General features: G+C 35.5%; 1 protein-coding gene across 3 annotated transcripts in view; it reads left to right on the top strand.

The window, feature by feature from the left end:
* Positions 1–3,071: 3,071 nt before the first annotated feature.
* Dbct (Dihydrolipoamide branched chain transacylase E2) overlaps positions 3,072–13,566 on the top strand; it is a 54,352-nt gene continuing 43,857 nt past the window's right edge. For all 3 annotated transcript variants that reach the window (XM_081762547.1, XM_081762545.1, XM_081762546.1), the window contains exons 1-2: positions 3,072–3,258; positions 7,615–7,820. In XM_081762547.1, coding sequence (XP_081618673.1) covers positions 3,187–3,258; positions 7,615–7,820 — 278 coding nt within the window. In that variant the 5' untranslated portion in view covers positions 3,072–3,186. The remainder of the gene's footprint in view (positions 3,259–7,614; positions 7,821–13,566) is intronic.

Below are 13,566 nucleotides of genomic sequence, written 5' to 3'. Positions count from 1 at the left end.
CCTAAAAAACACAAAAACAACACAAATGTTAGCACAGAGTACAAATGCAAGACGAATTAGCATGAAATAATACGACTGCTACAACACAAATGTTAGCACAGAGTTCAAATGCAAGACGAATTAGCATGAAATAATACGACTGCTATGGTTACTCTCATAAACCCCATGTTAATGTTTGACGCTCCATAAGTCCTGAACGCGGCAACGTCTGACCGTCGCACTGTGTAGTTATCCTATTTAGGACTAGTGCTTTCCGAAAATGTATAGTTTAGCGTCAGACCGGCAGCAACGATGTGAAGTGTTACTTGTGAGATCCTTTTTTAAACAGGAATCTGGAGTATTGTAGAGATATTATTTTTGACGGGCTTACTTTTGCACCTAGAAGATTGAAATTTTGCACACACATTTAGTACACCCTTTAGTATTTTTCAGATTTGTTTCAGATCTCTGCGTTAAAACAGGGGGTACAGAGGGGCAAAAAAGTACAAAGAAGGAATATTTTTTAAACAAATAATCCAATTTTTCATGATTTTCCCACCTCAGGTACACGATGGAGACATGTGAGTTGTACCATTTCCAGGGATGCGCACGAGACAAGATTTGAGACTGTCTCGACTCGAAAATGTGCTGTAAAAGTGATGTCTCGACTCGAAAAATATATATTTTTCTATTGGAAGAGCTGTGTCTCGACTCGAATTTTGTCAGGAAAATTCTGACTCGACTCGACTCGAACGCATCCCTAACCATTTCAAAGTATTTTCTATTCTAAAGGGAATGATGAACGAGCAATGATCATAGGATAAATAGGGATGTTTCAGAAAAATTTTATATTACATTCGGGTCATCTGGTGCATTGTGGGAATGTTTTTAGCTCATTGGTAAACATTTTCCCGCACTTAGTTTTCAAGATAGAAGCTTGAAATTTTTTATACACATTTAGTACACCCCTTCGTATTTTTCAGTTGATTTTGAGATCTGTGTGTTAACAAAGGGAATCCAGAGGGGATCAAAGTTTGAAAAAAATCCAAATTTCTCTCAAAATTTCCCCTTCTTTGGGATACGATAGGAAAAAGTAAATGGAACCGTTTGAAAGTTGTTCTATTCTGAAGAAAATGAGGTACTAACCATGATCCTAGGATAAATAGGGATGATGCTGTAGCTGGTTGACTGAAATTCAATAAATTTACATTTAAAAAGCCATAATTTAAGAAGTTAGTATACAGGGTTTTCATAAAGTATGGACGGATTTAATTCGCTTATAATTTACATAAAAATGCTCATATTGAAATCAAATAAAGTGCAAACGGTAGCGGAAGGATTAAATTTTTACCTGTAATCTGCACCAGTTCAATTCATTCACAACCATACCTCCAACTGGGCGCCATTTACGTCCACACATTCGCGTAGGCGGCGCTGGAATCCACTCACAGCGTTCCGCCGTGTTTGATCCGAAATGGCAGCCACAGACGCCCTGATTTTGTCCTTTAAGTTCTCCAAACCACTTGGCTTCTTTGCATAAACTTCCGTTTTCACATGACCCCAAAGCCAGAAGTCGCAGGGGGTAAAGTCGGGTGATCTTGGCGGCCAAGCGGTCGTTCCACCGCGGCCAATCCATCGGTTAGGGAATTTCTCGTCAAGGAACTGTCTCACCTTGATTGCATAGTGAGGGGGTGCCCAGTCCTGTTGGAACACGATGTCGATCTGGATTCCACGTGGATTCCACGAACTTTCGACACACCAGAATTGGTGATTTTAGCTCTGCGTACCACAGAACACATTGCGCTTTCTCTTTCACCGACGCCATCTTTGATACGGTAAAAAAAATAGTCTTCTCAGAGGAGTTTTTCATTTATTTACTTCTTTAAAAGGCACACACACCAATACAGCTTACAATTTACTTTTAACAGTCAACATTGAAACAACAATGGATGGAATTTGGTAAGAAACTGACCCTTGCTCTCCCTCTCCCTCTCTCAACGTGTTCAGAATTGCCGCTTATCTAACAGTGTTGCCAACTAAAAATTTAATCCTTCCGCTACCGTTTGCACTTTATTTGATTTCATTATGAGCATTTTTATGAAAATTATAAGCAAATTAAATCCGTCCAGACTTTATGAAAACCCTGTATATAGTTTCATTTGGAAATGTAAAGTTTTTGCATATATTACTGGTTCATAGAAAAAAAATGGTACCATATAATATTTGTCGTTGCGTAAGTGTGTATTGGTTATTTGTCTTTCCGTGGAGTTAAGACAGCTACAGGAATTGCGTTTTAATTGAAATTCAAAGGAATTAATATTACAATTGTGTCGTAGCATATGCTTGTAGTATTTACTGTCTTTCATTTTCTAAGAGTAATAAGATACATTTAATGGCAAGTGTGGTATTAAAAATGTAAGTTGTTCATTAATCCCCAGTTTCAATATAACTTCTACAAAACAAACCTCATTATTTATTAGGGTGATTAATAATATCCTTTCTATTTATTTGTTGTACAAATAAGTTATTAAATAATTTGATCACACAATTTTCCTGACAGAATTTTAAGATGTTCATGAGCAAGGAATCAAGGGTTAGTACCTATGTGCGTTGCTCTTGTCAATTTACCTAATTAAATATGAAACACGATATACGGTATTTTAACTGAAAAATATAGTATTCTATTAGTTATACAACCTTTCCTCAAACAAAGTGTTAGAAACAACCAGTAACAGTAACATTGATATACACATATTCAGATCATATCTTGCCCCCCCCCCCACTTTTAACGTCCAAACGCCGCCACTGGTTGTAATCACGCTTCAGAACGACTCTTCATAAGGCCCTAAGAGGCTGAAATAGCGTTGCTTTGACGCAAACAGTTACGGAATTGGGCCGTGAGGGAGCAAAATATATTTCTCTAAATATTTTAAGTATGTGATTTGAAAATATCAGGAATAACATTTCAATAAAATTGAAGATAGTACATAAATCTTAAAACTATACTTTTAGTTGTTTAGTTATTTTAGCAAGCGTATACTCTGGGTCGTTCTGCTACTTTGCTACTTTCTGAATGCATCTGCTGGCAACAATGCTCCAGTGCATCATGGGAGTTTAGATGTTCTGCTTTTGAGTAGTGCAAGTTGTAGAATTCGTTATAGTTGTATTTATAAGTGAAATTTGGAATGCCAGTTTTCAAATATTAAAATGAATCTATTTAATGCGGGAAGATTATCCAGAAACGTTATCAAAATCATTGAAAGCTATTCCATATCGAAGGTACGATATATCATGAATTGACTCTATACTGACCTCCGAAGAATGATGACTAGTCTTAAGCAAAGTATTAAAAGCATGCTGATCAAATTATCTGTCTATTCGGCACTGATCAGAATGCACAAATAGTTGAATTAAATACAATGTTATCTCCTTTTCATTGTACTTCAACCTATCTAAATTCCGCCATATTAATAGATTTGATTCTATTACATGTTCTTATGGTTTGTTGTATGCCTAATTTTACTTTTTATTAATACTTCCTTCCATACCTAACCTAATCAGAATGAAACTAGTGATTGTTATCAATAATGGAAGATTTATGTATATTTATACCTTTAAAGTTCTACATATCTATACCATTGCTGACTGGACTTTTGTTGCTCCAAGTAACTTCATTCCATCCCGATGACGATTTTTAGTTATTTCTACGTGCACGTTGAGAATGGATTTGTCAGTATATTAAAACAAATAGAGCGTGGCTGTTAAATTTTAAATACATCACTATGAGTAATTGTTTAAAAGAAGCTGTCGTGTTTTAGATCCTCATAAATATACTAAATTTACGCTTCTATCGTGCCTATGTGGATAGCATACGCGCCCTTCGCATAGGAGACGTGGGTTCTGCAGATTCCACGTAAGCAGGTCCACGTCTCATAAAGCCTTGCTGCTGAACGGGACGCAAAACTTCAATCCAGTAATACGTTTTATTTCAGAAGATGTCTAGGTAATAAAAATATATGGCAATTTTAACACTTTAACTGCTCCCTACTGCTGAGGCGCCTGCTGTTTGCGCACCTCCATACCAGTCTTTCCGCTGCTGTTGTGCCTTGACTCAGTGGTATAGCATTTGTGCCTTTAAGTAGCCACATAGCATATGTTGGTTTGTGTTTTTCGCAGTCATTTTAGTGGCATACTTCCAAACGCTTATTTATACACATAAAAGTTAGTCCTTCTAAGGTGAATCTGCACCCAGTAATGCAACTCGCACCTTAAGAAATTCTGAGTTGTTAAGATTGAATTTCCTGATCAAAGGAGCGGGCGTGAGATGAATTTAAGTATGGAAACCTAAAACAGAACAGCACGCAAAGATTCTTACAGCAATTATATAATGTCTTTGCAGAAAAATTTGCATGACATGACATTACCCCTATTAGGTATAGAATAAATTGAAGGAGCTACCACAGACTTTGTTATAAATACGTAGTCTTTTTTTCTTTTTCGCACAAAATCGTCAGTTACTACATTGAAAGTTTATGTTTTATAGTGATTGCTCATTTTGTTGATGAAATATATTTGCAAAAACATAATAATTTCGAATCCCATCAGAGGTTGATGTTCCGCTGTAAAAAGTACCAGTGTTTTGCGAATGTGTATACGAGATCGTGTTTTGTCTAATCCGTGTCTGGGCATGATGAAGCTGGAGTGCCCTTGTGAACATGTGTCAGAAAGGAGCTGGCACATTAGTGACAGCGAGTATGTTTCGGAAAAATTGTTTCATTATTTTGTAGTATGGCAGTTTGTTCTCGTAGATGAAGGCACTGCCATTTTCATGGCTGCATAAGGATTCCAACCCTTTGATGCTAATGTAAACTGATTCGATGAAGCTACATTTAGGCCTAGCACTATGAACATAACTGTTACTTTAAAAGAAAGTTGGATGCAATGTAGCAGAGACGTTCCCACTGCACTTGTTAACAATCTGCGATATATATAACACAGCCAATACGCGACCAAGAACGAAATTCTTGTTTTAGCTTAGTAATATATGCCATGTAGAGTGGAAGGAAAGTTTTTGTAGAATGTGCAACTCGAGAAATTGTTTCTCAACTAGAAGCAGTTTCTTTGTTCCTTTTTATTTTTGTACGGTTTGCAGAGTACCTAGTACGGCAGGTTTTTAGTTTGATTTTCCCATTTATACTCAAAGCACTTTCATTTTTCAGTCCTTGCACGCTTACCAGCCGAGTTACCTATCTACGTTATATGTAATTTTAACGTTCATTATTTTGGAATGAATTGATTTGTTAGTAGGAACTCATGTGGTTTGCTGTCCCACCTTGAAATGTAGGTCCATGTATACCTTCTGTGCTTGAAAGGGACGCTAAAAGCCAAAACAACAACAACGAAAAGAAATAGATCGATTTAAACAGTTTCTATGTTCTCAAACTTTGAGTGATGATCTCTATGCTTAAAAAGAACCTGTTCGTTCCAGTGTAATTGGCAAAAGAATGTATGGATGTATCTTTGCTTGATGCAGTCTGCAAGGGAGTATTGTTTACTTTGATTACGTACATAATAACTTGTACTAGTACTCGTGCGTTGGATATCTTTCTCTTGCTTTCTGACGGACGTGAAACATAATATTTCAGAAAGTCTTGGCTATCGACCTTCACCGAACAACGTAAGAAACAAAAAGCAATACATTTAAATTATAAATATTTATTCTCTTTAAAGCAGTCCTTACGTCTGTAATTGAGGGTATATTTGGAAATGAGAGCTGTACTAATTCCGTGGATATTATTGAAGTAACCGTAAGGAGTCTTCGCCTTCCGACACATGAATTGTGTTCTAGGAACCTTTGTTGTATGACTGAGTATGAATTCTGAGCCAAATATTCAAAGGAATGGTGCAACAGAGATTAAGTACTGTCTTGTTTTACGTAATGAGATCTTTAAAATTTATAGAAGAAATATCTAATGTTATTTCAAATATAGAATATACACGTAATAAAAATATATGGAGATCTTATGTTTGACATGCGTAATAATGTAAAAATCTTTGTTCTAAACGTATGCTTCAAACCCTGTAACAGTCCATAAGAAAGCAATGGTGCACTGAATTTGTATGTGAATGCGGTGTGTCAAGTCATGATCCGGTAAAGCTGTCTGACAGGTAAGGCATCAAGTAACATTAGGAACTGTGCATTTCTACTATCCTTGCTTGCGCGCCTGCTCCTTACGGACGCAACACTGCTTAGGTCAACTAGCTTCGCTCTTCACTGACTCAGTTAGATACACTTTTTGCTTTTAGTGGACACCTAGCACAGGTTTGTGCGTGTTTTTGCGCTGTCATTTTTATGGTATATATCCACACGCTATGTTAGTACCCTTAACTGTCTAGTCCTCTTAAAATGAATCTGCACCTAGGAATGCAACTTCTGCCATAAAAAGCAAATTGTAAGGCACTATGAGTCGATTTCCTGGTGAAAGAAGTATTTAAATCATTAATTCATGTATGATTCTGTAAAATAGAATAGTAAGCAGAGAATAGTATACGATGAGGAGTTTTAGTGAATACCAAAAGATACAGGTTTGTACTCGTTGCATTTGGAAAGACTAAGGGAATTATTTTACATTACCACAGGCAAGTATATTCACTGTAATGCATTATGAAAGTTCAATGTTGTAGTATTTCTTGTTAAATACTGTGGTTCAAATGTTAGTTTGATCGGTGCCAATATGCATTGAATACTGTTCGACATTGTGTTTTAAAGAGAGTCGTTTATTATATATTTTTAGACCGATTATGTTTTTAGAGTTGATTGATTTCTCATCAATTTTCGTGGAACACTTCTTTTACCTACGTTTCTCCGGTACTGTAAGGTACAGGCATATATTAAACTGAAAAACGTTATAGAATTAATACTGCTTTTGTAAGGAATCTTTGAGGAAATGTAATCTCTCTCTACTGGAATGATCATCTTCAGAACTTAAACGAAGGATATCTGTAACAGATCTTACATAATTCATATGCATTTTTTAGAGCCAGAATCACGTCTTATCATATCATAATTCAAGCATACTTTACGATTTATCTTAGACATATGAACACTTCATTTATTTTTTTTTTTTATTTTTATTCTTTTAATTAAAGACTATGAGGTAGCAGACACATTTTCCTTAAAATTAGAATTTAACATTTGTTGCGTTTGCACTCTTGACCATTCGTACACACAGTAACATCATCGTTCTTTTTCAGTATTACACTTTACATGACATACAACCAGTGCCCTTCAAAATAACATGTAGCAATGACTGTATATTCACATCATTTAGGGTGTTCATTTCTATTATTATTCTTTCCTGTAAAGTATTGATTTTAAGATTTTGATTTGAGATTATGAGGCTTCAATGTACAAAGTTGTAAGGTTATTATGAATTGAAATGAAGATGTCTTTATTGAAGTAGACGAGGTTCAGCTATGGCTGCTCTAGTGCAAACTGGCCGTACATTTTGTTATTCTTTACTGATTTGAACAACTCATTTATTCTGTTTGTGGTAAATGTGAATGTTTTAGCAGTAAAAGAATTCCAGTTGGTATAGTATTGTCAGATGCATTCATTATCTTCATTCTTTCCAGGTTATCCTTATAGAGGGATCGAAAAGTGGCAGATCATGCCATCACATACTCACTAGACAAAACAGCAGTGGCGCTCAAGTACTGAGATTTAATAGGCATCTGATATTTGGTCCAAGATTTCATACCTCTTCACATAATGCTGGAATAACTCCAGTCAATCTTGCCGATATTGGTGAAGGCATCACGGAAGTGACTATCAAGGAGTGGTTAGTATATATATGTATTAATTGTTGTTATCTTATTTAATTTTTTTGTTGTTTTAAATAATCGGCAGGTGGCGGGCTTCAATTTCAGTTAATTTCTCTGAACATTAATATACAAACATTTCCAAGTAAACAAACAGAAATAAATTGTCCAAAGAAAGAATTAGAAAAAAATAAAATAAAAAATAAAAGTGGCTAAGAGTCCCATGACTTTTTGTTTAATGTTCAGTGAAAATGACGTATAGACAAAAGGATGATTAAATAGTTGATAGAATTGTAATAAACTGGAATGAATGGGGATTACTCTGTGTAAGCTCAGGCGCAATTTATATCTTATGAAAGGTTTTAACTCTATATATTTGTGTGATATGTTTCGAAATTGTTTGACTGAGTGGGATTCGGAACTCGCCTTTCCTCTTGTACTAATGTTTTAGCTAACAGCTTGTGATATGTCCTCATGATTCTCCATCAAAGTAGCGAAGTTTTATGTATCAGCTAATGAACTACTTCCGGACTTACATATGTAGTCTTCATAACGTAAGCAGATAGTTAATGTTCTTAATTTCGTTAAGTTTACAATCAGATGGATTATGCAGGGTGGGCCACGAAAAGGTAGCCATGGAAGTCCGAGTAGGGGTGGGAGGAATAATCATGTGACTTACGAGAGGGGAGTTCTTACGTAGGAATGTAGTCCCCTTCCTTTGTTCCAGTTTTCCATGCCAATGACCTGTGCGAGAATATATGAAGATCCATATTCAGATAAAGTTACTTTTTCGTTCTATTTTAGTACTTGACTCATTCATTGTTAGGAATCAGTTACTGTTTTAAATTCATCCATAAGAAAGACAGAAATCTATTTTGTCAGTCTTGTTCCTTGCTCACACAGGCTAGCGTGGTGTCTAAATGGAAATATTTGGTGACAGCTAAACTGCAAAGTCATAGGGTTTTTTGGCCTTACTTGTATACAAAAAAGAACAGCCTCTGTGTACTTAGCACCTTACTTTGTTTCCTGTGTAACATATTGACACTCTTGTTTTCACAATTAAATAGTTTACGTACTATTTTTGCATGATGATTAATTGCGGAGTCTATCTATCTATGCATTTATTTGTTTATTTATTTATTGAGTTGACTTGATTTTATTTTGAGTTTAACGTTTCTTTCAGCAGCGAAGCAATATAAGACGGGACCTACTGATTAATGTGGAACCCACGCCAAAGGCGCGTAAGCTAACCGCTTAGCCACGAAGGAGCTCCATAGGGCTATACCCTAAACCATGGGCGGCGATTAGGGGGGGCAAAGGGGGGCAGTTGCCCCCGCACTTTTTTTAAGTAACCAATTAATGTATATAGTTTCATTTGGAAATGTAACGATTTTGTATGTGTTACTGATTAATAGGAAAAAATGCTGCCATATAATATTTGCTCTTGCGTGAATACGTATTGGTTGTCTTCCCGTGGAGTAAAGAAAGCTACAGTAATTGCGTTTTAATCGCCACAGAAAATAACCCCAAAAAATAACCAATTGGAGCACAATTTCAGCATACTTTCATTTCTTCTTACAAGGGCTCGATATGTTAGTGAGCCGCTTTGAAGCTAATCGAAAGAACATTATGCAAAAAAGTAGGGCCTATTTCACAAGTTATTCTTTAATTGCACAAAAATTGACAGTTCCTAAAATGTCTTTTCTTCTTTCTAAAGTAAGGAATATCGATTAAAAAGAGCGTGATAAGAAACAACTTCTACCTTTTCCATTGTTTTGTAGTGTAATATACGAGTGAAGTGTTGTGTTTAAGGATGTACGAGTGTATATACAATAAAATTTAGTAAATTGAACATAATTCTAGGTTTTAAGTTTATTTTGTATAACTGAAGTGTGGATTGTAAGTATTGTTGTGTTTTGATGTGTTCCAAGAAAGTGAAATCTGCACCTAATGGCAACGAACATATTTCAAGAAGTTGCAAAAGCAAATATTTCTTTAAATATCGTAGCATATGCTTGTAGTATTTACTGTCTTTCATTTTCTAAGAGTAATAACATACATTTAATATCATGTGTGGAATTAAATATTTTCATTAATCCTCAGTTTCAATATAACTTTTGCAAAACAAGCATCATTATTCATTACTATGATTAATATTATCCTTTCTATTTATTTGTTTTGCAAATTTATTAAATAATCTGATCACACAATTTTCCAGACAGAATTTTAAGATGTTCATGAGCAAGGAATCAAATCTCTTCTTACACTTTCGTTGTTTAAGAGTACAAAGGGCTAGTATCTACTTGCGTTGTTCTTCTCAATTTACTTAATAAACTATTATATACGATATACTGTATTTTAACTGAAAATATAGTATCCTATTAGTTATACAACCTTTCGTCAAACAAAATGTTAGAAACAACCAGGAAAACTAACATTTATATACAAATATTCAGATCATGTCTTGCCCCCTCACTTTTAACGTCCAACCGCCGCCACTGCCCTAAACTATAAGTTTCTTGTAATTTCAGGTTTCTATACTTATCCAGCTAATACAAGACTCGAGAGTTTAGTTTTGTCACACTAGAGGATTTAAGGATTTAGTATTTAGATTTCTGAGCGTTCGGCATCTAAGGCCAATTAGCACGTCACGTTTGAGGGATGACGTCCTTCGGCGAGCACACTATCCGGGAAAGGGAAGGAGGCGGCCTGGGACCTTGCACCCCAGCATTTGCCTGATGTGAATGAGGAAAACCTCATTCAGGGTGGATGGCCTGAAAAAGCGTTTTACACTTTTTCAACTTAGTGCCCCCTCCGGGAATCGAACCCGGAACCGCTCGCACCGAACGCGAGAGCTGTCACACTAGAGATGCCAAATCTCGATGACACTTTGTAAAAATAAAGAACCATAGAAGTTTTTGCCTGCGAAATTTTCAAATCTATATTTATTTTTCTTTCTTTACCCTATCAATTTAAGTAAGGAAACAGTAGTTTGCTTACACTGAACATTGAGAAGTTATAGAATCGAGTGCTTTAACTGAGATCACAGTATAAGCGTACAGTTATTGCTAGAGATGAAAAGTGTTTCATACTTTCATATGAATTTCTTCTTTCAAAGGAGTATTGTTTTTCTTTTCCTCAAGTTTAAAGTTTAGGCAACGCCACCTTTGACAAATTATGTTACTTTCAGACACAAGTAAGGTTGAACTGATGCAACCCAAATTACATAAATGAGAAATTAGGGTGCTTAACTAATCCTACTTCTCCAGTAAATGTAAAGAAAATTAGGGATGTACCCCTCAAAATTTGGAAGAAAGTGTTTTATTATTTTTTTTTTCTGTTTGGTGTAGTCAATAACTGAGTAAAAGTTGGTCTAAATTTGAGAACTGCAGGATATATATATATAAAAAAAAAAATCATGCTTCATTTTCGATACAAATGGGTAGTTTTCACGAATTATTTTGGATTTTCATTCACATGCCTTGGTTCATTTTATAGTGCTTTTATGTTTCTCCCTCCCAATTTTTTATGACTTAGTGGTGTCGTGAAACAATGTTTATTTTCATGTATATACGAGACATCAGTAATAAGATTTCAAAATACTTAAAAGATAGTGATTCAAGTCTGTGTGACAATCATTATCTTCAAAATTACTAGCAAATTAAGGCAATTCTCTGGTAGTGGCTGAAGTTGGGGAATTACAGGACATTATTACATTTCGAGAAAACACAAGCACAATGTTACGGGACTACTACATATAACAAAACAGTGAGCATCCTACGGCAAATGAATTTTGTGTGTAATCCACACTATGTAACGCCCCTATCCACCTATCTCCTCAAACGAATGCAAAGCAATCTGACAAAAAAAGATCGCCTGATTACTCCGGACTCACTCAAAGAGAACGTTTCATCGACTGAAAAGACGTCATTCCTCATATGTGTGATGGGATAACATGGCCATAGATGCCGAAAGCCCAGAAATCCTAACCCTAACCTAACCTAACCTAACCTAGCTATCTGAATTCATCGACATAGAGTTCTTATGTATAGCATTCATTTGCAATATTACAATCATCTGACTTTAGACGCTTTTCAAAAACATAATTAGGCATCAATGGAGCTCACATCGAATATCTGTTTTTTTTTTGTTTTTTTTTTTGAGATCGCATATAAGTTCATCATGACATTCTCCCTACCTTAACATGAACCTACGGTTTGCCATTGTCAATGAATTTTTTAACGCTTTCAGTATCCTTGGTATTAGCAATCTTACTCCGAGATTTTACATAGGGCCGCGGTGGCTCAGTGGTAGAGCGTTCACCTCTGGTGCATTGGGTCCCGGGTTCAAACCCTGCTCTCGCCAAGTGAACTTTGTGGTGGACAAACACCGTGTGCATCGGTTTCCTCAATGTTCTCCAGTTTCCTCCCACATTCTTCATTCCACCTTTCATTCATTGCTCATCATCACCGTCTCCTTTAGCCTAGCCGGCATATCCGTGGGACGTAAAACTCAAAAATTTCATTTCATTTCATTCTCCGAGATTTTACAGGTACATTCATAGATTCTGGCCAGTATCTTTCTTGAAAAATACTCCTCAACTTCCTTTATTCATGTTCCCGGGTAAAATAGCGATCGTATGAACTTTCAATTTACTAATGAACAAATAATAAACGTGTTTTAGTAAATAATAATAGCTCATACAGTTATGCGTCTCAAAATCTATCACTTGTTTGGCCAGCTATATTAACTTTAAAATAGAAGTTACTGTCTAGTCTGAATAATTTCTCGTGTGTTTAATGTGGTATTGTATTATTATCCTCCTTTTTCTACTCATTTTGTATAAATTGAAACTTGGTACTATCTACGATTTAAACATCAATCCTTTCCACAGCCTCATGAAACTGTATATTGTATATGCCTTTTGACTCCATTTGTTCTTCAACCAGATAATAATTACATTAGTAAAATTGGCTTGACCAACTAAACACACTTGTATACTAATTTGTCTCTCGTGTGGAGCATTGTTGGGAAAAGAAATAATAATAATAATAAATAGCAAGAAATAGCATTGAATTTTCGTGCATTTTCGGTAGTGTCTCATCATTAGATTACTACCGATACGGCCATCTTATCTTCTTATCACTCATCCCTGTTCTTATTATCCATTAAGCCTCAGCTAATTAATTCTTTATGGTAACAACCATTCTGATATATAACTTCTTTTATTTTTAAAGCAACGTGCCTTAAAGATACTTTAAAATATTTCGTTTCCACATAATGACGTGGAATAGTGTTACAAAATTTTGTGTTTCTTGTAACTCAGTTATAGAGTGACTGTCATTAGCTAGAGCCGAGTTCATCGATCAGATCTCTGTTTCTTAATGTTCTAGTGGTCACGTTCATTACAATCGTGCTGTCCAACGTAACAATAGTACGATTATTTCTGTTTTCAATGTGAAGTGATTGTCGACCAAAAATTCAATGGGCAAGTTTATCAGCAATTTGTGAAGGTCAATGGAATGTCATGTTTTATGTGTAGTATACTTATTGGCAATAAAAACTGCCAAGTAGGCAGTTATGTATTGGAGAAAAAGTTTAAGACCAATTTATGATACTTAGTATGCCCTTGATTTTCAGTTCCGTGTTATTCATCGTCAAGAACTTTCTGTTCTATGATCCTTCTATAATGTTGGTATTAATGTAAAAGGTACATCTATTTTACCATTGCCTTTCGAGTTTGTGTATTATATGTATTACTGCATG

Source organism: Thermobia domestica, chromosome 6 (assembly GCF_964235325.1).
Source record: "Thermobia domestica chromosome 6, izTheDome1.hap1.1, whole genome shotgun sequence".
NCBI lineage: Eukaryota > Metazoa > Arthropoda > Insecta > Zygentoma > Lepismatidae > Thermobia > Thermobia domestica.
The sequence above is the reverse complement of the archived record's forward strand: the minus strand, read 5'-3'. Positions and strand labels throughout refer to the sequence as shown.